Raw genomic sequence first — 27,794 nt, 5'->3', positions numbered from 1 at the left:
TTACCTCTTTGAATTGGAATTCTCTATTTTAACCTTAAATACTTGGCTACACAAATTGTAATATAAATAATGAAAATATTGGAAGAAATATATTTTAAATGGTCATTAATTGACAATAGGCCTAATTATTGCACAAATAGTATTTAGTACCAAAACTCTTCAAAATATTCAATAAATATTATTGAACTAAAATACGGTGAGTGTATGGTCACATTTGTCATCAATGAGTATTAGTGTGACCAATTAGGAATACCTGAGGGCTAAATACAAGAATAACATGTTACAATGCTGCATCTCTATCACTCTCCATAATAAAAAGATCCTGTAAATATGGCTGACTTAATAATCAATGCACAAGCTGTAGTGTTTACTACTTGCTGCAACTGAAACTGAAACTGTTATATATATGCGGTTAACACTCATATGAATAATCAGATGAACATTCATCTGTGTCAGGTGTCACTACCTCTTGATAATGAAAGCGAGAGAGAGAAAGAGAGAGAGGGAGAGAGAGAGAGAGAGAGAGAGAGAGAGAGAGAGAGAGAGAGAGAGAGAGAGAGAGAGAGAGAGCTTTACAAAAAGTCGATGCTGCTCAGCTTCAGTTGCAGCTCTGAATGCTTGTTATGATATATTCATATTATCATATGAATAATCAGATGAACAGTCATCTGTGTCAGGTGTCACTTCCTCTTGATTATGAGAGAGAGAGAGAGAGAGAGAGAGAGAGAGAGAGAGAGAGAGAGAGAGAGAGAGAGAGAGAGAGAGAGAGAGAGAGAGAGAGAGAGAGAGAGAGAGAGAGAGAGAGAGAGCTTTACTAAAAGTCGATGCTGCTCAGTTGAGCTTCAGTTGCAGCTCTGAATGCTTGATACTCCTTAAAAATGTCCATCAGCATTCAGGCTCTCATCTTAGTTTTCATCGGTGTGCAACAGGGTAAGTTTTTTTTGTTTTTGTTTTTTGTATTCTCTCATCTAGTAATTTATTGTAACATATAGCCTAACTGATTGTGTATTTTGTGAAAAGTTTTCAATATACCAACATACTCTCTGAACGATTTTCACATTAAATGTCAAATAAAATTACGCTGCAGTTCATCTCATTTAGGCAAGAAGTGAGCAAACATCTGACATGACTCGTTGCGACATTGAGCTCAGCTGATATTAACAGAAAGCTAATTACAATGCCAGAATTATATAAATATGTAATGTGTCATGCTATAATTCAGTGTTAGTGTTTTATAGCATTTCAAAACAATGAGCATGATCTAGTAGATTGCTATTGCATATTTCTCACCATTGTCTAACGCCTGTTTCACACATACTCCGTCTGCAGTGTGTGTGTGGTGCGTGTTGCGTTGCGTGTGCGTTGCAGGAGCCCCACACCCTGTAGTGCTTTCAAATATGCTGCGTTTGCAGTCCGCAACTGATCCGCTGTTGCATACCACAAACACAGCATTTATTCATTATTTTTATTTAAAATCCAAAAGTTTTTACTGAACATGGCTCGTCAGAATTGCAATTCTCTTTGTTTAGCCTATTCTTTCATAGAAGTCAGGTTAACGTACTACATAAACAACATTTTATTCAATTAATTTATTCATATATAGGCTACTTTAGATTTAGCTCACACAAGTGGCAAAACATTTAAACATAGGTTATAGCCTTAAATCACAAACATTTTAAATTAGAAACTTACAAGGCTATTCAAAAACAGCCGACTCTCATCTTTTCTTTCGTTTTAAACCCTTTTAAAAGAAATCCTGCAGGTCAAAAAGAACTTTGCTTTCCACCTCCAAGAAAGGACGAGTGCTATCCATTATTGCATTTTTTAACCTAAATGCCAGGTAAGGTGTCGTTTCCTTGCTTTAGAGGAAAAAAACGCATGTGTTGACTTTGATACATGAATATATTTAAAATGAAATGCCTCTGTGGTGGATAACTAGATTTTCGCGTCAGTACATGTTTATTTTAATGCGAACAATGTTCTATCACTTTAATGCAGCAGTGCAGCGCAGCAAAAAATAGACTCGGTACGAAAAGGATCCATGCACTGCTGCAGACGCAACGCTCCTGGAACGGACTGATGGACCGCATCCGCGTGCAGTGTGAAAGCTGTCATCCGTTAACATGGGTACGGAAAAAAATACGCACCGCATACACACGGCAGACGGAGTATGTGTAAGACTGGTGTTAGTACCAGATCTTATTTAGCCTCTCTGATAGATACACTTTTTTGCCAAAAGTATTGGGACACCTTTCCAAATCCCATGATAGGTTGCCACCTGTGCAAAAATCTATTTGTGAAATTTCCTCACAACGAAATATTCCACACTCAACTTTTAGTGGGATTATAAGAAAGTGGAAGCAACTGGGAACAACAGCAACTCAGCCACGAAGTGATAATCACATAAAATCACAGAGCGGGGTCAGCGCATGCTGAGGGTAACAGTGAGCAGAAGTCACCAACTTTCTCTGGCCTTCAGATGAGCTCAAGTACAGTGTGTAGAGAGCTTCATGGAATGGGTTAATATTGTATATTGTGAATGATTTGCTATGATTTTTCTCTTATAAGTCACTTTGGTCAAAAGCATTTGCTAAATACAAATGTAAATTTAAGTCAAAATTAGCAGAATGATTATTGATTTTTAGTAGAAGCTTTTTCCAAAGTGGCTTACAACTGAGGAATACAGGAAGCAATCCGTCAGTGTCTGAAATACTATGTTTTGGACATTACCTTGAGTAGCATAAGCTAGAATAGGGAGAGAATAACAGAGTTTTTTTAGGAGTTTTCAGCTGTCTTTTAAATGTTGGTAGCAATTCTGCATTTCAGGTGGAGGTGGGGAGATTGTTAGCCTGACAAGCCAGACCCACACCAAGATGTTTGGTCTGGAAACTCACCATTGACAGCTCAATCCGAGGGGCGGATAAACGGTTGTCTTTCAAACTCCCTCTGCACGCGATAGGATAGCGCTACACCAACCAGAGCAACGAAGGTGAAGCAGAGCTAGTTGACAGATTAAACATTCGCTGTATCCGGTCGGCTAAACTCAGAACACATCTTCCCTTTTTAAGAATGACTTCAGTGCTGTTCTTTGTTCTTTTCTCAGAGAAAAGCTTAACTCCAAGTCTTCCAGAATCTCGGTCAGAGCTGATTCGAAAGACCGCCGTTCGTCAGTTTCTGTGTTTACTAGAAGCACTCAAACGCAACTCGGCCGTCGTCATTATGGCCCCGCCCGCCGACTCTATACACGATGTGATTGGCCCGGCAAGAGTTAGGCGATTACAGCTCAGAAGGGTATTGAGAGTTGCTAGATGACACTTGCGGGCAGATTAAATTTGCTGCTGCTAGGGTGCGTCTAGATTTCTAGGCTAGGAGATTGTTCCATCAGCAAAAGAAAATGTTTTGGAAAGGGATTTCATGCCTCTCTGTGATGTACCACAATTCTGAGCGAAGGCTTCTGGTGGGGATGCTCACATATAGGAGGTTGAAGAGTTGAAGTATGTGGGTTTTGATCTTGTGGTGGATATGTAAGCTAGGGTCAATGCCTTGAGATTGATCTGAGCATCGAGTTGTAGCCCGTGCAGAGAGATGAAAAGAGGTGTGACGTGTGCCCTTTTGAGCTTGTTAAAGACAAGATGTGCCGCTGCATTCTGGATCATTTGGAGCATTTTGATGGTAGTTCAGCCAGAAGCGCATTGCAGTAGTCAAGCCTAGAAATGAAAAGGGCCTGGACGAGAAGCTGTGTTGCACGCTCTGTTAGGAACGGTCTGATATGAAATGGTGTAGTGAAGGAGGAAAGAAGTTTTCTGGCTGTGGATGTGGCTGATCTAAAACCTTGTGTGTGTGTGTGGAGGTAAGAACTGACTGCTGATGGTTGTTGTTTTAACAGTGAAGAAATGGGCAAATCGTCTGCAGATAAAGAAGTGGTGGAGGGGGACAGAGGAGCGATTTGAATGTTCTAAAAAGTGTGCGTGTTTGAAGCACTGTTGATTTTGTTGTAGAAATATGAAGATTTAGTCACATGGACTTTATCCGAGAAGGATGAGAGTAGAGATTGATACTTTCTTAGGTCAGACGGGTCATTTGATTTACGTAATTTTCTCTCTGCTGCTCTGAGTTTGGTCCGGTGTTCACAAAGAACATGGTGTAGTACATCGGAGTAGCACGTGCTGGCCTATAAGATAGAGGACAGATACTATCTAAAGAAGTTAAAGTGGACCATAGAGTGTCTGTTGCAGCAATTATATCCATAGATGAGAATTGTGTGAATGAGGAAAGAGAGGATGACCCCAACAGACGAGAGATGAGGAGAAGGAGAGAAAAGGAGAAAGGAGAAAGAAAGCGCAGGTTTCGTATGAAAGTAACTAGTAGAATTACTAGTGGTGCACAAAAAGCCACTAAGATGTTATCTGTAATGCATTTGCATGTGTAGATTAGGTTAAGTTGGTTGCCAGATTTGTGGGTATCTGTGGTGATGAGTAGAGATCGACCGATATGGGTTTCCCTATCTCGAGGGAACTTCGAGCTGCGTCGAAACGCTAGGGGACGCCTCTGCGTGCCATGTCATGAAGCACTTGTGTAATCAGTCCAATAGCGGGACGATACGTCACGGGCGGGTGACGTCATCGACCAGGAAGCTATAAAGCATGCCCGGACCAAACAGTCACTAGCTTCTGTGTCTTCACAAGCGCTCTGTGTGAATTGTATGTCCATTTATTGTGTGTGTGTTCAAAAAAAAAAAAAAAAGAAAGAAAGAAAGAAATATGGCAAGTCAGTATAGGTGTTGTGTTCCTCCCTGTGGGGATACACACGTCCTAATGTGTGATGTGTTTGGGGCTCGAGCATGCCCAGTCAGCTCTCGAGGGGGTCGGCTGCGAGCATTGCGAGAGACTCCCAATGCGCATATTAAGATCACGCCGGGCACTCTTCGAGGAGAGTGCTTTGGCTCGCGGTCCTCAGGGCTCGGGTCCCGCTGTTGCCGAGGCGCAGCGAGGGCTCGCGTCCTGGGGATCGCAGTTGGATCTAGTGGCGGGGTTAGAGACGGGTGATCCCCTATCTCTGCCTTTACCCGCTGGATCTCATGCCTCAGTTAGCGAGCTGGAAGCACGCTCTGCGGTTTTCTTCCGCTCGCGCTGAGGCACAAGCGCAGCAGCACTCCAGCTCCGAGGAACTGGATGTTGTTAGCGCTGAGTATGATCTGCCAAAAGAAAACGACACACACACTCATAAAAAGAGGTGCTATTGGTGTAACTCGCGCTGTGTCCAGGTTAAGTTTAGACTGGCCGGCCGAGTGTCAAGAAGTTCGCCAAAAAATAAATAAATATATAAATAAAATAAGAAAGAGAAAGAACAATATAATGGCGAGCAGACAGTATGTTTGAGATTACGAGGGGCTGAATCTAGTGGCTCGGATCTCGCGTTTGCCGAGGCAGCGTGTAGATCACGGGTCTACAATATAGATTCTATGACTCGATCGCGGATCTCGCGCTTGCCGAGGCAGCGTGTAGATTACGGGGTTGAGTTTAGTGGCTCAGATCGCGTGTTTGCCGAGGCATCGCGTAGATTATGGGTCTGCATCTATCATTCAGAAAGGGCGACGATGTCTCGCGGGGAAGAGACGCTTGCGAGCTATCTCTCCCCCGAGTCCACATCGTCACACAGCCCCACAGCTGCCCACAACAAGCCGGTAAAAAAAAAAAAAAAAGTCGGCTTTGGGGGTAGGGCATATTCGGCAGCAGATCAGGCGGCCGCCGGTTTGTATACGGCGGTTGCCCTGCAAGCATATAAAACAAGCAGACCTGCTGGGGGATATTGATATTGAGATGTGAAATATAAAAATATATATATATAATAAATAAATAAATAAATCAAAATGTCCCTCTGGGGCTGTCGGGCGGGGCAGCCTCAGCCGAGTACATCCTTTCTCAAACCTACACCGAGCAAAACAAAGAGAGAGCGTGGCCGCTCGGGGCCCCCCCCCGCAGAGAGATCGGGGATCCGGGCGACGCGCTCAGCCGGGACCTTCCCGTGGTAGGGCGGATCTGAGGGCCGTCCTTACTGCTAGGAAGGCCTCGGCTAAGAAGTCCTGACGTCAGAGGCGCAGGACTTCCGATGGCAGTCCCCTCCGGGAGAGTGCGGCTCGCCGAGGCGCCCGCTCTTTCCCGGTGCCATCGGGGGGGGCCGGTCTGCCAACCCTGCCACCGTTGGTGCTTCAGGGCGCGGCGGTCCCCGGCGAACATATATCTCCTTGTCCGCCCGGAAACGTAGCGGCTTGGGGATGTTCGCGCCCTCTCGTGAGGGCCCCGGGGCGGTCAGTTCGGTTGCTACCTGCCGGTTATCCGTTACAGGACACCGGGCTGACCACCCAGGAAAATCCAGAGACCAGCCTCGAGAGGCTGGTTCCCTTAGTAGATTTTCTGGCAGCGTGGAAACTTCTGCCGAATATCTCAGAATGGGTCCTGCTCACATTATAAAAAGGGTTCGGGTCACACCCACCCGTGTTCAGCAGGGTTACTCCTACGGTAGTAACCCCCGAGCAGCCTCTGGTCATGGAACGAGAGGTACAGACTCTTCTGCGAAAAGAGGCTATACACGGGTCCCTCCCCTCTGCAGAGAGTCGGGCTTTTACAGCCGGTACTTCATAGTTCCAAAGAAGGATGGAGGGTTAAGGCCTATTTTTAGATCTGCATCAGCTAAACAAAATGCTCACGATAAAACAGATCGTGTGTCACGTCAGGTCCGAGGACTGGTGTGTCACAATAGACCTAAAAAATGTATACTTCCACATCTCCATCCTTCCGCAGCACAGACAGGTCTTCAGGTTTGCTTTTGGGGGCGAAGCTTACCAGTATTGAGTGCTGCCATTCGGCCTAGCTTAATCACCCCACACTTTCACCAAGTGCGTGAATGCAGCTCTGGCTCAGGTGCGACTCCAGGGCATTCCCGTGCTCAACTATATCGACGATTGGCTGATGTTAGCTTAGTCGAAACAGTGGGCGTTCAGCATTGAGATGCTGTTCTCACCCATATGAGAGTGTTGGGGCTAAGGTTGAACGGAAAGAAATGTGTGCTGGCACCTATAAGCTGCAGAGTACTACTTTTCTGGCGGTAGTCTGGGACACGAAAATAATGTTGGCTCGGCTATCCCCTCCCAGGATAAAAACGATCCTGGATACCGTGAACCAGATAAAGCTAGGTCAGTCACTCACTGTGAAACACTTTCAGAGAGTGTTAGGGCTGATGACAGCAGCGTCCAACGGGGTACCTTTTGGCCTGCGGTACATGAGACCCTTACAGTGGTGGCTCAGGACCAAGGGGTTCTCCCTGAGGGGAAACCCTTTTTCGCTTGATCAAGGTCACGCGGCGCTGCCTACGTGCCTTAGTGAAGTGAAAAGATCCTTGGTTCCTGTCCCAAGGTCCAGTTCTGGGGGCTCCTTGTCGTCGCGTAATGCTAACGACGGATGCCTCCCTAACTGGCTGGGGAGCGGTCATGAGTGGCCGCTCGGCCCAAGGTCTGAGCGGCCGTCAGCTCTCCTGGCACATAAACCAGCTGGAGCTGATGGCTGTGTTTCAATCATATAAAATCAAACACTTCCTCTCAGACCTGCGGGGCCGCCATGTGTTAGTTCGGTCAGACAACACTTCGGTGGTCTCGTATATAAATCACCAGGGGGGGTTGAGATTGCGTCGGGTGTGGAAGCTGACGCGTCATATGCTAACATGGGCCCACGGCAAGATGCTCTCGCTCAGGGCGATGTACATCCCGGGGGTCCTGTATGTAGCGGCAGACTCCCTGTCGAGGCAGGGAGTGATGCCGGGAGAATGGAGACTCCACCCGAGGTGGTGGAGGAGCTGTGGATCCGCTTTGGGCGAGCCCAGGTGGATCTGTTTGCGTCTCGAGAGACGACACACTGTCCAGCATATTTCTCCCTCACGCATCCAGCCCTGCTGGGGCTGGACGCAATGGTACAGACGTGGCCGAGGCTGCGTCTGTACGCCTTCCCCCCTCTGGCATTGCTCCCAGGAGTGCTGGAGAGCGTCCGCCGGGACGGGGTTCAGCTTTTATTGGTAGCCCCGCTCTGGCCGGGCCAAGTATGGCTCGCCGACATTATGTCTCTCCTAGAAGGTCCTCCCTGGAAAATCCCAGTCAGGAGAGATCTTCTTTCGCAGGCCGGGGGGGTCAGTACTGCACCCGCGCCCGGAACTGTGGAAACGGTGGGCTTGGCCCCTGAGGGGGCCCAGTTCATAAACACGGGTCTATCTACTGAGGTGATAGAGACCATGTTGCACTCCAGAGCACCATCCACAAGGAGACTTTACGCACTCAAATGGAGAGTTTTTGTCGCCTGGTGTACGCACCAGGCTTTGGACCCTGTCAACTGCCCGTTCGGTTCAGTTCTTGAGTTCCTACAAGAAAAATTCTCCGCAGGGTTATCTCCGTCAACACTGAAAGTATATGTGTCGGCGATATCTGCTTATCATATTCCATTAGATAATGCATCATTGGGGAAACACCCTTGGGTCATGCGTTTCCTTCGTGGTACTTTGAGGCGCAGACCTGCGGCACGCTCGAGGGTGCCTACTTAGGCAGTGGCACCCTCTTGTCTGGAGTTTGCACCAGGAATGGTAAAAGCATTTCTCTTCCCGAGGGAAGGATATGCTCCCAAGGTCCCGACTAATGTGCCGGGACCACTAATGCTGCAGGCTTTCTGTCCGCCTCCGTTCACTAGTCAAGACCAAGAGAAGCTAAATCTGCTATGTCCGGTCAGGGCCCTAGATGCATATGTCCACAGGGCTGCCCTGTGGCGAAACTCAGAACAGTTGTTTGTGTGTTTTTGGGTCCCCGAGCAAGGGAAAACCGGCTTCAAAGCAGATGCTTAGCAAGTGGATAGTCGAGGCTATTTCGCTCGCTTATGAGTCGGCCGGACATCCTTCACCAATGAGGGTCCGCGCCCACTCCACTAGGAGTATGGCTGCCTCTATGGCTCTTATTTCGGGAGTTTCATTGTCAGAGGTATGTGATGCGGCTGGGTGGTCCTCTCCGCATACATTTGTGAGGTTTTACAATCTTGACGTAGCCTCTACTCCGGGGTCCCGGGTGTTCCTGGGTTGATTCACACATACAGACATTTGGGACTCTGGCGGCGTGGGTATTGAGGTCCCCTAGCGTTTCGACGCAGCTCGAAGTTCCCTCGAGATAGGGAACGTCTCAGGTTACGTATGTAACCATGGTTCCCTGAGAGGGAACGAGACGCTGCGTCGAGATGCCATACTCCCGGCATGCCTGTGATCGATTTGTTCGACTTTTCCAGAAGCTAGTGACTGTTTGGTCCGGGCATGCTTTATAGCTTCCTGGTCGATGACGTCACCCGCCCGTGACGTATCGTCCCGCTATTGGACTGATTACACAAGTGCTTCATGACATGGCACGCAGAGGCGTCCCCTAGCGTTTCGATGCAGCGTCTCGTTCCCTCTCAGGGAACCATGGTTACATACGTAACCTGAGACGTTTTCTATTGCAAATGTTCAGAGGTCATGGTCAGCCGATGGCCGATATGTGCTGCTGATTTTTAGGTCTGATATCTTAAAGTTTTCCCCTTAATTTGCAAGCTAAAATGCCACACCAATAATAAATAGATGCACAACATTTCTAAACTTAACATCATCATTTATTGAACACTGACTTGAGCCATCTCTTAATCTTAATTTTGTGCACTGCATGCCAGAATAATTAAAGGTGCACTATGTAGTATTTTTGCAGTAAAATATCCAAAATCCACTAGGCCGGTGTTATATATTTTGTTCAGTTGAGTACCTACAATATCCCAGAAGTTTCCAACTATTTGTAAATTGTGAGAAAATTGCTATTTTAACTAAGGACAGGGACATTTCAGCATTGCATTTGAGGGAGTCGCCTGTCAATTGCATCATATCTGCGTTACCCTCGGTTTCGGCTTTTATTTGGCAGGAGCGCTTTACTCTTAGCAGTGTGAACAAGTGAACGCACGGAGTAACGTCATAACATCGTTTTAAACACACTTAAATGTATCTAATATGATAAACAGAGCTACATTAACTCAAAATCATAACCGGAAGAGCGGATCTGTGCAGGCGCCCGGCAAATGAGTCCCGTCCCGTCATAATAAAAGTCCTGGTATTCGCGAGGCGGGTATTTGTTTAACAATCGCTCCAGCAGCCGTGCTCAGCTCCACAACACTCGGTCCTGCTCTGCTTCACTACAGTAACGTTGATAACCGCATGCATGAACATGATTTCTGCCCGAGTCCTATTTTCCACCGGTTGTGATGAGAAGACCACATCTCCCAAGATGCTGCGCTCACACTTTGCGTCATCAAAGTACGCATTTGTTTTGCATAAGCGCCCTCCAGTGGACGGAAAGCTGCATAGTGCACCTTTAATGATAAACATGTCCATAAATGTCATTGCCATTCTATGCAATGCATCTATACACTATATATCTCTATTTGTGTATTAATGTGTTTTCGGGACAATATGTAGTGTAAAAAGACGTGTAATAAAAAGGAGTATTTTCATAAGTATCTCGTTTTTCATAAGAATATCCAGACTGAAGTACTGAAGGTGGACTGGTCTTAGGTAGATTTGGCCATTGCCATGGTGTCGGTAAGGACACGGAGACAGGAACCCCATTTGAATAACTTTATTGTCCATCAAGTTCACTGGTTACATTGGTGTGTGTGTGTGTGTGTGTGTGTGTGTGTGTGTGTGTGTGTGTGTGTGTGTGTGTGTGTGTGTGTGTGTGTGTGTGTGTGTGTGTGTGTGTGTGTGTGTGGTCTTTTATCACTGGGTGCGTTTACATACACACCAGTAAGCTGCTAACTCACAAATATCAGCTTATTGAAATAACCAATTTTCCCCGTATATATAGGCTAGTAACCAGTAAACTGACAACGCAAGTAAACCGCGTTTACATGACTTTATTAATTAACCGGGTTATTTCCTTGTAGTGACGTCAAAAATAATAATGTCTGTATCTGACTTGGAGTATTCCAAATGTTACGTCAGTTGTGATGTTAAATAAAGCTTGCACTGTGTCAGCTGGAGATTCACGGCTCATATTATCCCTCATGCAGCATTTTGACTGAACCTCTTCTACTTCTACTGAATGAGATGACAACAAATCTTTACAATTTTCTGGGTCTCAAAAGAGTCTGCGTTTGTGATATATGTCCTTATTTCATGCAAAATGCCGATAAATGACCCAAAGCCGGTTGATGCGTGTACATGCCGCGCAAAATCAGGCTAAGAGGCAAAAACTACTTGTCCCGACTGGTTTATGCCTACGCCATTTATGACCTTACTCTGATAAAAGAAAATGGGTTACCGCGTTTACATGACCATGTTCATTGTCGGCTTATTGGGCATAATCGCTTAAGAATGTGCATGTAAACACACCCAGATGCACACAACTCAGAGAGGAATTTGGAGGAAACAACACACAGACCATCTATCTATGCTGAGCGAAAACAAACTGAACAGTTCTGTGCACGATCGCCCAACCAATGTTATGTTTTGATTGGCTGTCCCTTTGCATGATCGCTACATAGGCTCGTCCTGTATGGTTGTGTAATGGATAATGTTGTCTAGCAGAGGGCGCTGCTTAAAGGGTTACTTCACCGCTTTTTCATATTAAACTCTGTTATTCCCTTAACTAAAACGAGTTGATACATACCTCTCTCGTCTCAGTGCGTGCACTTAATCTCTCTGACGCGTGGTGATGATCTGATAGCATTTAGCTTAGCTCCCTAAGCCCAGTTCATTCACTATGGAACCAAACAGAGATCAAGTTAGAAGTACCAAACACCTCCACGCTTTCCCTATTTAAATACAGTTACACGAATAGTTGAACGATCAAGTATGGTGACAAAATAAAACGTGGTACTTCTCTAATCGGATTAAAAAGGAGAACTATAATGTATGGCGGATTAGCACTTCTGAGAGTACTTCGGCTCGGCGCAGTAAAAAGTCCCGGCCGAAACATCTTTCCTCACACCTCCCCCTCACTCTCTCATTTCTGTCAATAGGGAGATGTGAGGGAAGATGTTTCGGCCGGGACTTTTTACCGCGCCGAGCCGAAGTACTCTCAGAAGTGCTATTCCGCCATACATTATAGTTCTCCTATTTAATCCGATTAGAAACGCGCCACGTTTTATTTTGTCACCATACTTGATCGTTCAACTACTTGTGTAACTGTATTTAAATAGGGAAAGCGTGGAGGTGTTTGGTACTTCTAACTTGATCTCTGTTTGGTACCATAGTGAATGAACTGGGCTTAGGGAGCTAAGCTAAATGCTATCAGATCGTCACCGCACGTCAGAGAGATTAAGTCCACGCACTGAGACGAGAGAGGTATGTATCAACTCGTTTAAGTTAAGGGAATAACATGGTTTAATATGAAAAGGCAGTGAAGTATCCCTTTAAAGGGTTAGTCACCCAAAAATGAAATTGATGTCATTAATGACTCACCCTAATGTCGTTCCACACCCGTAAGATCTCTGTTCATCTTCATACACAGTTTAAGATATTTTATATTTTAGTCCTAGAGCATATGTAGTCTATGGCCCCATTCACACTGCAGGCAAAAGTGGCCCAAATCTGATTTTTTTGGGTCAAGTGACCAGGTCAGACCTCTTCAGAGGTAGTGTGAACACTCAAATCTAGGCCAGATCTGATTTTTTCAAATCAGATTTAGACCACATACATATGTGGTCCTGAATCAGACCCAGATCTGATTTTTTCCAATGCGGCCACAGTGTGAACAACCAAAGTGGATTTGATGCGGATATGGTGCGTATTTTACGTCAATCTATGTCGACATTTGTCACAATTATGCACCAGCGAGTTAGCCCTAGACACAACAGACACAGACAGTAACATTAAAAACTTGACTAGATATAGAGAACAGTGATGGAGCGAGTCAGTGGAGGGAGAGTGAGGTGTTAGACCTAATTACTATATGTGGAGATACTTCAATTCAAACTAAACTAGAAGGATCCTACCGTAACCGCTCCGTTTTTGAAAGCACATGAAATGGAAGAACGGGGACACAGAAAAACGTGGCTTCAGTGCCAAAGGAAGGTGACAAAAGGCCAAAATAACCTATTTTGCTCTCTTTCTTTTCGTTCTTCTCCTCTTCAGCAGATGCTCATTAATGTTATGGCTTCCATTACACAAAAATGTTTAAATAAAAGCGAAAATGCTTACTTCCTCTATAACCTCCCGAACTTTAGTGCAACAGCGTGCTCCGTCTGATGTCATTGATTTGTTCTTTGCACATGCGGGTTAGTTTGAAACCTGAAACATTTCACACTGGAATCAGATTTAGGCCACATTTTAAAAGGTAATGTAAACAGCCAAACAAAAAATCAGATCTGAGCAAAAAATCAGAATTGAGCATTAGGACTTGCGGTGTGAACGGGGCCTATGTACACTATACTGTCCATATCCAGAAAGGGAATAAAAACATCATCACAGTAGTCCATATGAGACATCAGTGGGTTAGTTAGAATCTCTTGAAGCATCCAAAATACATTTGGGTCCAAAAATAACAAAAACTACGACTTTATTCAGCATTGTCTTCTCTTCCTTGTTCCTCCAAAAAGATTCAAACGGTTCATGAATCAGTGAATCGATCAATGATTCGGGTCGCCAATGTCACACAGTTTGGCAGTTTGACGTAGCCTGACAAGCCAGACCCACATCAAGATGTTTGGTCTGGAAACTCACCATTGACAGCTCAATCTGAGGGGCGGATAAACGGTTGTCTTTCAAACTCCCTCTGCACGCGATAGGATAGCGCTACACCAACCAGAGCAATGAAGGTGAAGTAGAGCTCGTTGACAGATTAAACATTCGCCGTATCCGGTCGGCTAAACTCAGAACACATCTTCCCTTTTTAAGAATGACTTCAGTGCCGTTCTTTGTTCTTTTCTCAGAGAAAAGCTTAACTCCAAGTCTTCCAGAGTCGAAGCTGGTCAAAGCTGATTCGAAAGACCGCCGTTCGCCAGTTTCTGTGTTTACTAGAAGCACGCAAACGCAACTCGGCCGTCGTCATTATGGCCCCGCCCGCCGACTCTATACACGATGTGATTGGCCCGGCAAGAGTTAGGGGATTACAGCTCAGAAGGGTATTGAGAGTTCCTAGACGAAACTTGCGGGCAGATTAAATTTGCTGCCACTAGGGTGCGTCTAGATTTCTAGGCTAAGTTTGACGCGATGCGAACTGCTGAAATCACATGACATTGGCAACCCACTGATGTCTCATATGGACTACTTTGATGATGTTTTTATTCCCTTTCTGGACATGGACAGTATAGTGCGCATAGACTGCATATGCTGCATATACTGGGAATAAAATATAAAATATCTTAAACTGTGTGTGAAGATGAACGGAGGTCTTACGGGTGTGGAACGACATTAGGGCGAGGAGTTAATGACATCAATTTCATTTTTGGGTGAACTTACCCTTTAACTTCCTCTTCTACAGCCGCCCCCACATTTGCTGTGCAAATGCACTTTCTATTTTCCTTGTTAGTCTGTTGTAGGCTCGTTATCTGGGATGGCGGGCAGCATGATGAGTCGAGACACGGGTTGATGTGTTTGGTTTTTACGGCAATCTTTGTTTCACAATCCTCTCCAGGGTGTGGTTATCCCTATTGCTTGTACACTTTTTTCTACCACATCTTTTCCTTCCCTTCGCCACTCTATTAATTTGCTAGGACACAGAGCTCTGTGAACAGCCAGTTCTTTTGCAATTAATGACCTTTTGTGTCTTGTCATCCTTTTGCATCTTTTGGATAACTGTCTAGTCAGCCAGAACTAGACTGAGAGACCATGTTAAGGCCTTTGCAGGTGTTTTGAGTAAATTAGCTGACTTTTCACAATACTCTAATTTTCTGAGATACTGAATTTGGGATTTCCCTTAGTTGTCAGTTATAATCATCAAAATTAAAAGAAATTAACATTTAAAATATATCAGTCTGTGTGTAATGAATGAATATAATATACAAGTTTTACTTTTTGAATGGAATTAGTGAAATAAATCAACTTTTTGATGATATTCTAATTATGGTAAATGGACTGCATTTATATAGCGCTTTTATCCAAAGCGCTTTACATTTTTGCCTCACATTCACCCATTCATACACCGACGGCGATGTCAGCCATGTAAGGCGCCATCCAGCTCATCGGGAGCAGCTGGGGTTAGGTGTCTTGCTCATGGACACTTCGACACTTGGTCAGGTGGAACCGGGGATTGAACCACCAACCTTCTGGTTTGTAGACAACCTACATGAACCACTGCCGCCCCATTTATATGACCAGCACCTGTATAACATACCATGCACGAGTCTGTGGGTGGGGCTATAGAATCAGGCGCTCTTCTTCTTCTGTTGAGGCAGTGTTTCATTACACAATGACTTCACAGACTGGCACATTCTGAGATCTCTCGTTTTCTGAGTCTGGTGTGAAAAAAGTTTTCAACTTCGAAATTTACAGGATTGTCTTATATCATGATGAACTTTTATATATATCAAAGGCTGAATGAAAAGTTGATTTCTTAATTCATGACCCCTTTAAAGATTACATTCAGTAGCATACACATGCACTAGCATACACATGCACTGTACCGGAAGTCCTGTACTAAACTGGTTCGGTGCGAATACACTGTGGTGGTGTTTGTTCTGTTTTAGCTTTTTAGTATATTTAGATTAGTTTTAGTATTTTAGAGTCAATGGATATTATCTAACTGGTGTTAATGATAACAGGAGGTTGTTAACAGGCATTCCACACGTTTCTGTGGGTAGTTGAGGTTTGTAGGCCTGTATATTGTAGCACTAAACGTAACCTGTTTCTAACCAGTTTTAAAATTCTTTCTGATTTAGTGACATGCGAGTGGGACGAGTTAAAGATTGTAACGGAGGGAGATGTTCTCACTCTGCAAACAAGAGACACTGAGCTGGAGAGTCTCAGTGAAGCAACATGGCTGTTAGAAAGGGGTGATCAAGCTGTCCGTATCGCACAGATGTATCAGGGTTTTGAACCCTTTTATGAGAGACTGACCGGCAGAGTGAAAATGGACCCAAAGACTGGAGCTCTGACCATCTGGAACATCAGCGCCAGTGACTCTGGACTGTATGAAGTTTCTCTCCACACTCGATCCATCTACGAGAGAAGGTTCAAGGTTGATGTTTATGGTAAGTTTTAGCTGCAGGAGGAACAAAAACCACAGAAACTATCAATACTGGTCAGCAAAAGAGATATGTTAATGAGGGAATGTTTGACATGATTATAAAAATCATCCACAAAATGATTTCACCAGGGAGTAAAAAATGTTGATTGTAACTGTGACTTTAAATTTTATAATTGTGACTTAAAATTTCTGTATAATCTCTTGATTTCTCATTACTGCAACTTTATCTGGCTGAAGGGTGTAATTTATGCTTTTGGCAGATGCTTATTAATGGTAAAATAGTATCTTACTTTGACCATGTTAGAGTATTAGAACTTTAAGAAATAAAATTACAATTACAAACATAGCTGCAAGCAGCAATTATCCGACGCCAAGCAAAACAGAGTCAAACAAGGAAGCTATCCCGCAACTGCTATGCTAAAAAATATGCAAAAGCATTGCAGAGGGATAGACTCGTGTCCAATATGGAGTGCTCAGCGTCAATTTAATTTGCATGCTATTCAAGAACAGTTGGGTTTTATCAAAAAGCTTTAAATAACTTTTTGCCAGTGTGGTCTAAAGATGATCTGATTCGATTTTCATGAAATTTGGACGAAACTTCTAGGAGTTCGAAAAAGTAGGTTTTTAAAAAAAAATTCAAAATGGCCTTCTGCACTTGGGCCCTAATAATCAACTAATGTTGATTAAACCTGCAATGATTTATTCTGAAGCCACTGCAAATTATGAGGATGATTTTTTTCTTCTTCATATAGTGAATACATTCAAGAATTATTTCAGCTTCTGTCTTTGGTTTCCCTGCATATTCCCATCTTTTTTTTTTTTTTTTTATTATACCTTTATTTAACCAGGGAATAAAATCACATTGAGATAGATATCTCATTTACAAGTGAGCCCTGGCCAAGGTAGCAGCACACAAAAAAAAACAAAATAAAACCAACAACGTAAAATTAAATACATAAAACAAAAAATGACCACACACACATTTCCAGCAATAATACATGATTAAGAACAAGAACAAGTACAGAAAGCTTGAAATGTTCGATTAAGATATAACTTAAACTCATTGGCCCTCATTTATCAATCTTGCGTAGAAACAGGTGTATATGTTGGCGTAAGATTATGCTTACACTCCTCTTACCGCCTGATTTATGAAACTGTGCGCACCTCTGCAATCCAGGTGTACGCAATACTTGCCCTTGATAAATCCCGCGGCTGAAAACGATCGTCATTAGAATAACACGCCCCTATATTCAAGTCTCTGCCTCCCGCACGCCCTCATTTTACGTCATGGACAAACAGAAGACGGCAAAGAAACGAAACTTCTCCGACGTGGAGATCGGGCGCGCTCAATCATCTCTTTAGTCCACTTAGTCAGGGCACTGATTAGGACATAAGTCAACGGGCTGACTCCCTGATCAGTGCTCTGACTACTGAACTATTGAGATGATTGAGATGCGCCCATCGAGACCATCACCAGGGAAGTGGAAAAAAACCCGAAATTGTTTTATTTGGGAGTTTAAAGAGTGGAATTAAAGGCACCTACAAAAACAAAATATGGACCCAAATTACGAGTAGCTACTGTTAGTGTGGGGGTTGAGAAGCGCACTCCAGCAGTTTAAAGCTGTTTGGATGATAAATTACCATCACAATGCATTATTTTACAGCACGTTTTGAAACAATTAGCATTTAATTTCGTATCACGGCACATGTAGGCAATAGTGATGATGATGTGATGTGGAGTAAGATTCATTCACATTAATAATTACATGACAATTTGTAAGATTCTTCTTCTTCTTATTATGATTATTATTCTTAATGACGCTTGTTATTTAGAAGAAAATGCCGTTTTTATTGATTTTATTATTATTTAAAAGAAGAAGGCAATTTTTATTATTTTGTCAGTCTGAATTATTTTAGTCCCAGTCCGTGCGCAGCTGCCGGGCCTAACCCTGAACCGTCAGATAAAGCGCACAGGCTCGCGACTGGAGGAATACATATGCCTACAGATCAAACGCTTTGGTAAAGTCACACAAATTAAACATTGACGTTCATGTTACACAAAAATAAACACTGAATGTTGTTGTTGTGTTTTTTAACAGTGGGTCATATAGCATATCTTGTCAGTGTGTTTTGTGGTGTTAGGAATTGTTTTTCTGCGCATTTTCACACTAACTCAAACGTGCGTACACCACCTCCTGAGCTGGCGTAGGATTTGAGCGTGCCGTACGCCAACGTCCATATTGATAAATCTCAAAGTCACCGTGGGTTTGGGTGTACGTAAGGTGTACGCTGGAAATTTGGTGTACGCACTTTTGATAAATGAGGGCCATTGAGTGAAATAAATACACTGGCCCTCATTTATCAATCTTGCGTAGAAACGGGTGTATATGTTGGTGTAAGATTGTGCTTACACTCCTCTCATCGCCTGATTTATGAAACTGTGCGCACCTCTGCAATTCAGGTGTACGCAATACTTGCCATTGATAAATCCCGCGGCTGAAAACGATCGTCATTAGAATAACACGCCCCTATATATTCAAGTCTCCTCCTCCCCCACGCCCTCATTTTACGCCATGGACAAACAGAAGACGGCAAAGAAACGAAACTTCTCCGACGTGGAGATCGGGCGCGCTCAATCATCTCTTTAGTCCACTTAGTCAGGGCACTGATTAGGACGTAAGTCAATGGGCTGACTCCCTGATCAGTGCTCTGACTAGTGGACTAGTGAGATGATTGAGATGCGCCCATCGAGACCATCACCAGGGAAGTGGAAAAAAACCCGAAATTGTTTTATTTGGGAGTTTAAAGAGTGGGAATAAAGGCGCTCACAAAAACAAAATATGGACCCAAATTACGAGTAGCTACTGTTAGTGTGGGGGTTGAGAAGCGCACTCCAGCAGTTTAAATAGCTGTTTGGATGATAAATTACCGTCACTGCATTATTTTACAGCACGTTTTGAAACAATTAGCATTTAATTTCGTATCACGGCACATGTATTGGGGTACAATAGTGATGATGATGTGATGTGGAGTAAGATTCATTCACATTAATAATTACATGACAATTTGTAAGATTCTTCTTCTTATTATTATGATTATTATTCTTAATGACGCTTGTTATTTAGAAGAAAATGCCGTTTTTATTGATTTTATTATTATTTAAAAGAAGAAGGTCATTTTTATTATTTTGTCAGTCTGAATTATTTTAGTACTAGTCCGTGCGCAGCTGCCGGGCCTAACCCTGAACTGTCAGATAAAGCGCACAGGCTCGCGACTGGAGGATTACATATTCCTACAAATCAAACGCTTTGGTAAAGTCACACAAATTAAACATTGACGTTCATGTTACACAAAAATAAACACTAAATGTTGTTGTTGTGGTTTTTAACAGTGGGTCATATAGCATATCTTGTCAGTGCGTTTTGTGGTGTTAGGAATTGTTTTTCTGCGCATTTTCACACTAACTCAAACGTGCGTACACCACCTCCTGAGCTGGCGTAGGATTTGAGCGTGCCGTACGCCAACGTCCATATTGATAAATCTCAAAGTCACCGTGGGTTTGGGTGTACGCAAGGTGTACGCTGGAAATTTGGTGTACGCACTTTTGATAAATGAGGGCCACTAAGTTTTAGTGATCTTTGAATCTCATTCAAGGCAGTTGATGCATTATAAATAAAAGCAGTTTTTCCAAACTCTGTCTTCATTAAGGGGACATTTAAAAGAATGTATCTACTTGAACGCAGATTATGCCCTTTACTATTGACAGTTATTAGACTATTCATATACAGAGGAAGCTGGCCAACTATGGCCTTATACACAAATATAAGCCAGTGCTTGTTCCTTCTTAAATGAAGTGAAGGCCAACCCACCATTTCATACAGTGCACAATGATGAGTGTAATGATTTGCCCGAGTTATAAATCTTAAAGCAGAGTGATAAACGGAATCCAATGATTGTAAAAGGGCCTTAGTGGTATTTCTGTAAAAAAACGTCTCCATAATCTAAGACAGGTAAGAAAGTAGCTTCCACCAGCTTTCTCCTGGCTGACTGTGAAAAACAAGCACTATTCCGAAAGTAAAACCCCAGCTGTAGCCTTAACTTAGATAACAAATGTTTAATATGTAACTTAAATGATAAGTCCTCTTCCAATACAAAGCCTAGGTATCTATAGGAGGAGACTAGTTCTATAGAAATACCCTGCAAAGTGTAAAGAGATGGTAAAGAAGATTCACACTTACGTTTCCTAGAGAAGAGCTTTATCTAGAGCACAGGTAATGTCATTTAGAACTTTCATTGTGGCAGTTACCGTACTATGATTCTTTCTGAAACCGGACTGATACCTGAACAAAATGCTGTTTCTAGACAAAAATTCCTTTAGCTGTTCACTGACAATAGATTCTAAAATTTTGACTATCACCGATAGCTTGGAAATCGGTCTATAATTATTTAAATTGGCCGAATCTCCACCTTTAAGCAGGGGTACAACCAAAGCCGATTTCCAAACATCAGGAACAACATTCTGTTCTAATGATAAATTAAAAATATACGCTAATGGGCCAGCAATGACCTCGGCAGCAACTTTCAAAAAATATGGCTCAATTTCATCAGGCCCTGCAGACTTCTTAATGTCCAGGTTTTTTAATGCCTTTAAAACTTCACTTCTTAAAATAGGAGAAAATCTAAAAATAGCACTATCATCTCTCAGTAGAGGTGATGGATTTGGTATATCACTCAAAGAAATTTCATTAAATATTGAACCTGAAGAAATAAAATGCTTATTAAAAACATTTACCATGTCCGTCTTATTAGTAATCAGACTATCTTTTACTAAAATTTGATCAGGAAAATCCTTATACAACATAGAGGGAGAAAGTGATTTGATGGTTTTCCAAAATTTAATAGGATTATTTAAATTTTGTGAGGTTTCATTTAGATAATATTCAGATTTTGATCTACGTATTAAAGCTGTACATTTGTTTCGCAATGTTCTAAATGCTACCCAATCTCTTTCCGTATCCGATTTCCTTGCTATGGCCCAAGCCAAATTTCTTTCATGAAGAAGTTCAGATAGTTCATTTGAGAACCATGGGTTATCATGGCCTTTTACTCTGAATGTCCTAACAGGTGCATGCTTATTCACAATCTTCAAGAATAAAGTGTGAAAATACTGCCATGCAATGTTCACATCAGGTATTAAAAACAATATAATCTTAAAGATGTTTCTTCTTTTCTTAAAGTGCCTGTCTCTGTACCTGTCATCATGGCTCTAGTTACTGTAAACCGGGATAAAGGTGAGTTCCCCAACTTTTCTGCTTATCAGTTTAGCAGACTTTCCCATTTACAAGTGAAGAGTAAATGAGTAATACATAACTTAGGACTGAAAAGACCTAATAAGATGAAGGAAGGCAGGCAGAGATGAGGATCCAAGTACAGTGGAGTTTAATAAAAAATAAAATAATGCTGGAACATAGCACTGGGAAACAAAGACAACGGGGAACAGCAAACATCTACATCTAACGACTTAAAAAAAAAAAGTGTATAATGCAAATTACAATCCATAAAGAAAGGAAGCTGACAGTAAAGAATCAACATAAAAAACAACAACAAAGGAATGGTATTTGTGAATGGTAGTAAAGCGCACAACTGATACTGATAGATCACATGACAATGACAACATGGAGAATGTCTGGATAACATTCATACTAAATATATTCAAGCTATACACTCTAAAAAATGCAGGGTTAAAAACAACCCAAGTTGGGTTAAAAATGGACAAGCCCAGAAATTGGGTTGTTTGAATGGGTCCATTTACTAGGGTTCAAACAACCATATTTCTGGGTTAGTCCATTTTCAACCCAACTTGGGTTGTTTTTAACCCAGCATTTTTTAGAGTGTAGGCTACAGAACATAGTTTTTAGCAGTCATTAAATAATTACTTAATCAAAAAAAGAACCAACTCAAGAGAGTACGCGATTTTTGACCTAGTCTCTGTGTAACGGGTTTAACCAGAGCAAATCCCCCTTCAGATTAGTTTTAGTTTAAGTATTGTTCTCATCATTGGCCTGTTTCACAAAGCTGGTTTCAGTTGTTACCCAGGTAAGTTCGAGATTAGTTTGAGCAAACTCTGGTTTTTCGGGCTCAAGAAGGTGGATTGTTTTTTATCAGTGTTCATCACTATGGTAACATACACTACACAGCTAACCTGCTCTGGAGCAGGTTTAATTCTGGGTTAGAGATCTCAAACCCAAACTGGACCAATCAGCTGCAAGTAAAGACACAATAAGGCCACACCCCACATTGAAGCAGTTTATAATGAAAAAACTTAAAGGGGGGGTGAAACGCTCAGTTTCAGTCAATCTCATGTCAATCTTGAGTACCTATAGAGTAGTATTGCATCCTTCATATCTCCGAAAAGTCTTTAGTTTTATCATATTTATAAAAGAAATATGGGCTGTACCGAGTCTTTCCGGAAAAAACCGAGCGCCTGGAGGCGTATCGTGTGGGCGGAGCTAAAGAATGACGAATGTGCACAAAGCGGTGACGTCCTCAAGCGTGGAGGAACCCATCTCAGCTATCTCAGCTAATACAGATAATGATCCACAATCAAATCTGAGGCTGAAATAAATTGAACAGGAGAAACGGCAACATCAGGATGTCCGTCTCTGTGGTATGTACTTTATTTAGGGGCCTTTGTGTGTCTTTACGCGCAGTTTATGAGGACATGATTCGGTTTATGGACTATTGTATGTGACTAGACCTTAGAGGTAGCAAGCAAAACGGTTTTGCACGTCAGAGTCAGACTAGTGTTATACAGAACAACAATGGAGTAACCGTTAGCGCATTTGAATGACGAAGCACGCGATCGTGTCGTTTACTGATGTTTACTCACGTGACGATAGCCAATAGCAGAGACATTTGAAGCAGTTTTACTCACCGGCTGCTTCCAAAGCAGGACCGAACCTTTATCGCTGGGACCGCTCTGTCAAAAACACACTTCTTTGGTATGATTTGGTGAAGTCCTGTGACAGCAGTGACCGTGGAAATCCACTTTGTGACGCGACTGAAGCGATGCCTTGAAGCTTCCCGTCATTTCTGCGTTCAAATCGGTTCAAATGCAGCGCTGCCTTCCCAGAATGCTGTGCTGAAGCATTGAAGTCGCTCGACGTCACCCATAGGAATAAAGTGGAGCGCGGCGCGTCATAAGTGTTCACGGACGACTGGATCTGCACCTGAGAGACTGTTTACGGCGTGCATTTCCTCTCTCTCCCTCTAGTCACGCGCGCGCACCCTTCCGGGAGAAGAGCCCGTACAGCCCATACAAGGACCTTCCGATCTATTTAACGTCAAGTAGACCCATACTCGAAAAAAACTCGCCGAAACTTGTGAGAAACCGGAAGGAGTATTTTTAACACAGAAATACTCCATCAAACGTCCAACATTAGTTTTTGAAACTTTGTCTATGTTTAGGATGGGAATCCAAGTCTTCAACAGTGTAAAAAGCTCAGTATGCATGAAACAGCATTTCACCCCCCCTTTAAGAAATAAAATTGTGGTGCTAATTCTTTAAATTTTCTAAAAAAAAATTGGTGCTAATTATTAACTATATTTTTATTATATGAATTATAATCACTTTGAATTTATATACTATGGTCATATAATTATTATATTAATTGACAAGTAGCCAAATAGTAATATAAATATATACATGCGTTCATTATTCTTTTCAACAACATGTATTCATTTGAGCTCTTTGTGAACCTATGATTATTACATATTTCTTTGATTCACGTCATGCATTGATATAGTCAGATATTCTTTTAGCTGCCTTCTCAAACTCTCGCCGCTGCAGCAGTGTTTATTTCTGCTTTGTAAACACATTTAATTGTATGATCATTTTCAAAACGATCTCTCAATCTTCAGAAGAGAAGTGAATCAAATGGACGCTTAGTCTAAAAATCTAGACGCACCCTAGCGGCAGCAAATTTAATCTGCCCGCGAGTGTCGTCTAGGAACTCTCAAAACCCTTCTGAGCTGTAAACGCCTAACTCTTGCCGGGCCAATCACATCGTGTATAGAGTCGGTGGGCGGGGCCATAATGACGACGGCCGAGTTGCGTTTGCGTGCTTCTAGTAAACACAGAAACTGGCGAACGGTGGCGGTCTTTCGAATCAGCTTTGACCGCGACTCTGGAAGACTTGGAGTTAAGCTTTTCTCTGAGAAAAGAACAAAGAACGGCACTGAAGTCATTCTTAAGAAGGGAAGATGTGTTCGGAGTTTAGCCGAACGGATACAGCTACTGTTTAATCTCTCAGCGAGCTCTGTTTCACCTTCGTTGTTCTGGTTGGTGTAGCGCTATCCTATCGTGTGAAGAGGGAGTTTGAAAGACAACCGTTTATCCGCCCCTCGGATTGAGCTGTCAATGGTGAGTTTCCAGACCAAACATCTTGATGTGGGTCTGGCTTGTCAGGCTAACGGATGCTGTGATTGGCTGTTTGCCGCACGTGTCACACTTTCAGGTGCACACGCTTCAGAGTTGATCGCTTTGAGAAATGGTTGAACTTGATCTAAACCGGGTTGGATTTATCTGGATTTGTCAACTCTAAACCTAATCTGAAACTCAGAGTTTATTCAGCTAGCTTCATGCAACAGGTCTCTGATATTGTCAGAGCAGATAAAGTGTCTTATAACCCCAGCTAAGCCAAAGACGACAGTGGAAAGGAACTAAACCTCCATCAACCTTCTGTAGCGTTTCGCAATCCTGGGCTATGACTCACAGCTACAAAAAAATTGTTTTTGTCTGTAAAGAAATAATAATATGACAGAAAATGTTCTCAAAATATGTCCTTTAGGCACATCAATGCAGCCACAGAAGACAGAGGATTTCTGCTTTGTGTTCTGCTCTGTGAGAAATGATCGAAACGTGTCCATCTCGTGGTATAAAGGGGATGAAATAATGAACCAGATCAGCAATCCTGATCTCAGCGTTAACCTCAGTTTACCATTAGAGCTTCATTATAATGACCCAGAGATCTACAGCTGCACGGCTGCAAATCCAGTGAGCAATAAGAGTGTCCGTCTTCACAGGAAAGAGACCTGCCCACGACATGAAGGTAGGAAAAGTCAAAACTCACTTCCTGCCACATAACCTCAGCTCCTGTGCCTCCACAGACAAAGACATTTAATGAAGTTGAAGATGTTCATGGATAAGTCTCTTCTCTTTCAGATTGTGCAGAGTGTTGTGGCATCACTGAGGCTCTGATCCGACTGGTTCTGTCTGGTCTGGTGGGAATCGCCACGGTTTTCATTCTGGTTGAGAATATGAGGATCTGCTCAGCTCAGAGAAGAGCTGCATCATCAGTGTGTTGATATATCAGTGAGACGACACAATGAAAATACTGCAAGATCTGTTGATACCCAAGTTGGTGTGTCGAGAGAGGTCCAAATTAATCCTCTTTTATCGTCACCCAACACTCTCCAAATCAACATGTCATTATTGACATGAGATGAAAATGGTTAACAAGAACAGAATTTTATAAAAGTATCATTGGTTGATGTAAAGTGTTCACTAAAAAATGACTGTCCTTTCACCATTTAATCACGTTCATGTGGTTTTAGGCCTGAATTAATTAATTTCACAAGAAGATATTTTTAGAAACATTGTTGATACGATCAAGTCAGTGGGCACCAATGTTGTTTGGTTACAAATGCTCTTCAAATATCTTTTAAATTACCATTTTTGGCTTAAATTTTACCTTTACAGCAAACAGTCCTTTCCTTGCCAACTCTGTGGATGAATGTACAATTACATTTGAACACACAATTACATTTGTCACATATTCCCTGTGTTTTAAGACGCTTTTTTTTTTTTTTTTATACTATTGGTTTTGTTTTTAGTTTGTTGCTGCTTTTAACTATTTTAAATTTCCATTTGAGATGATCGATACTGTGTGTGTATACAGTATATACAGTTTCAGTCTATTGTTGGTCTATTGTTCAGTCTATCACAACATGCTTTTGAGTTTATATATAAAAAAAAATGCTTTTTTAAAAATTCTCCCTACTTATGTTCTTTTTTTATATACAAAATCAACAAATAGATCCCCTTCTTTACCGGAATGTTACATGCATAGTATTAAAAATAAAACGATAAGAGAACACAAATAAATACTATTGAGCAAAGGTAAGAATAAAATAAACAATGCTTTTCAGGTTTTTCAGGTAGGTCTAACATTAGTTTTTAGGTACAGAAATTGAATAAAGTAATCAAATGTAAAATAACGGCATATTTAACTGTTTAAATGAACGATTAATCCTTATTAAACTTACACAAGCTATTCAATCAAGAGCCGTGAGTGATGTCCTTTTGTTTGACATTAAACAGACAGCAGTAAAGGCCACGTCGTCTTTCTCGACTGTATGTTCACTTAAGGCATATTCACACTATGCTTGTGTCTCATTTCAGAAGGCTGCGTCCTCTGGAGGTCTCATTCGAAGGGTGCATACGTCATAAGGCCATCTCATTTCGAAAAAGTGAGTAGGACTCTCCAAATGCGACCTTCGAATGCGTCCTTCTTTCACAGGAATTCGGAGTGTGCACGAGGAGTATCCTTCACGGCTGGAGACAACCCACAATTCTTTGCATCTCCGTTAACAACCGTCATTTTTTTTTAATATATTACATGAAAAAACGGCACCACCGCCAGATATACATGCGAGCGTAGGTGTGGTGTTTAAATTAAGTAGTTCAAGCTTTTTTTGTTGTTTTTTAAGCTCTAGTACCTCAAACAGATAGTTGTGGTAAACAGGATTACAACTGTTTAGTGCAATTTAAACGTTTAGAACAATACTTTGCTGTCAAGACAAGAAACATTTCATGGTCATTTTCAAGTTATAAATCATTTTCATTCATAACTGGCGTGAGAGCGCAACGAGGCTGAGCTTGTTGGCATAGCAACGTAATACTTCCTGCCTGTGTGTCCTACGAAGGACGTCTCATTTAATTCTGATTGAGGACACTCCGTGTACTGCATCCTACACAGGACGTGTCCTCCGGAGGACGCAGCCTTCGAAATTTAACGAAATGAGACACAGCTTATGTCTGCTTGGATACTCATTAAGATGGACATGTTGACATACTTCTTGTGTGAGTTTGTCCGTTCAAGCACAAGACTTGAAAGAGAACTTAATATTTGCATGCTGTGAGCCGCAGATCTTCTCACAGCGCGCGAGTTCTCATTCACGTCTTCTGGCTTTACACCCGGGTGATGACAGCGAAAATGACTCCTATTCGAACATACGGCAGCACTTGCATGCATTGAACAAAGATTACAAAGAGAGATCGTTTTGCCAGTTTTCTTTTATTATCGCTGTTGTTGTAATGTATAACTGAGGAGCCAGCATGTGTATCCATCGACAGAAACATACATAAAGCATCTTTTTCAAGTTACAACCCATATTAAAGACGCGTCATCAGATGTGAGATGAACCGCGGTGCAAGTGCGTGCCTGCAGGGGCGGTTCTAGAGGCGGGGCCACAGGGGCCCTGGCCCCTGCTAAAATCTGATTGGCCC

The 27,794-nt window shown here is 42.5% G+C and overlaps 1 protein-coding gene across 1 annotated transcript; it reads left to right on the top strand.

The window, feature by feature from the left end:
* Nucleotides 1-15,913: 15,913 nt before the first annotated feature.
* Nucleotides 15,914-25,853, top strand: LOC137079194 (CD48 antigen-like). The gene is made up of 4 exons (XM_067447152.1): nucleotides 15,914-16,229; nucleotides 21,463-21,516; nucleotides 25,075-25,335; nucleotides 25,449-25,853. The coding sequence occupies exons 1-4, from the start codon at nucleotides 16,058-16,060 to the stop codon at nucleotides 25,589-25,591; spliced, it is 630 nt and encodes a 209-aa protein (XP_067303253.1). The 5' UTR covers nucleotides 15,914-16,057; the 3' UTR covers nucleotides 25,592-25,853.
* The last annotated feature ends 1,941 nt before the right edge of the window (nucleotides 25,854-27,794 follow it).

This window comes from Pseudorasbora parva, chromosome 6 (assembly GCF_024679245.1).
Source record: "Pseudorasbora parva isolate DD20220531a chromosome 6, ASM2467924v1, whole genome shotgun sequence".
Classification (NCBI taxonomy): Eukaryota; Metazoa; Chordata; class Actinopteri; order Cypriniformes; family Gobionidae; genus Pseudorasbora; species Pseudorasbora parva.
The sequence above is the reverse complement of the archived record's forward strand: the minus strand, read 5'-3'. Positions and strand labels throughout refer to the sequence as shown.